Below are 500 nucleotides of genomic sequence, written 5' to 3' on the forward strand. Positions count from 1 at the left end.
TGTGGGGGTGTGTGTGTGTGTGTGTGGGGGTGTGTGTGTGTGTGTGTGTAGTGAAGAGGAAGAAGACCATCCTGTCAGACAGCGAAGACGAGGAGACGACGGACAAACCAGGTAAGACATGTCTCTGAATTATGGGATAAAGGTTTCCTAAATCTCTCATTTGGCTGTAGTCAAGATGTGGAATTACCCATAAACCCCAGGGACAATTACCCATAAACCCCAGGGTCAATTACCCATAAACCCCAGGGACAATTACCCATAAACCCCAGGGACAATTACCCATAAAGCCCAGGGACGTAGAAGCTCACTCTTTGGTGTCCCTCTGAACTTCCTGCTCTAGCTCTCGTGTCGTCTTTTCCGTCAAAATTGAAAAATTAGCATTAGCTTTTTATGTTGAACTTTTTCTTAAGTTTTTGTCACTTTTTTTGACATTTAACACTTCGTGACATTAACTCATTAACTTTAGTTTTACAGTTATTTTTGGAACTTATGGTCAATAA

General features: G+C 42.0%; 2 protein-coding genes across 9 annotated transcripts in view; one reads left to right on the forward strand and one right to left on the reverse strand.

Annotated features, from left to right (window-relative positions):
• The window catches only part of LOC117939231 (NACHT, LRR and PYD domains-containing protein 12-like), a 139,572-nt gene that overhangs the window by 56,946 nt on the left and 82,126 nt on the right, over positions 1-500 (reverse strand). The gene's annotated exons all lie outside the window — the stretch shown is intronic.
• LOC117939236 (protein IWS1 homolog) overlaps positions 1-500 on the forward strand; it is a 15,445-nt gene that overhangs the window by 4,238 nt on the left and 10,707 nt on the right. For 7 of the 8 annotated variants that reach the window (XM_034864397.1, XM_034864388.1, XM_034864445.1 and 4 more), the window contains one exon: positions 52-111. In XM_034864397.1, the coding sequence (XP_034720288.1) occupies positions 52-111 (60 nt within the window). Of the gene's footprint in view, positions 1-49; positions 112-500 lie in introns of all 8 variants that reach the window. The other variant, XM_034864406.1, reaches the window with a different exon arrangement.

This window comes from Etheostoma cragini, chromosome 3 (genome assembly GCF_013103735.1).
Source record: "Etheostoma cragini isolate CJK2018 chromosome 3, CSU_Ecrag_1.0, whole genome shotgun sequence".
NCBI classification, from domain to species: Eukaryota; Metazoa; Chordata; class Actinopteri; order Perciformes; family Percidae; genus Etheostoma; species Etheostoma cragini.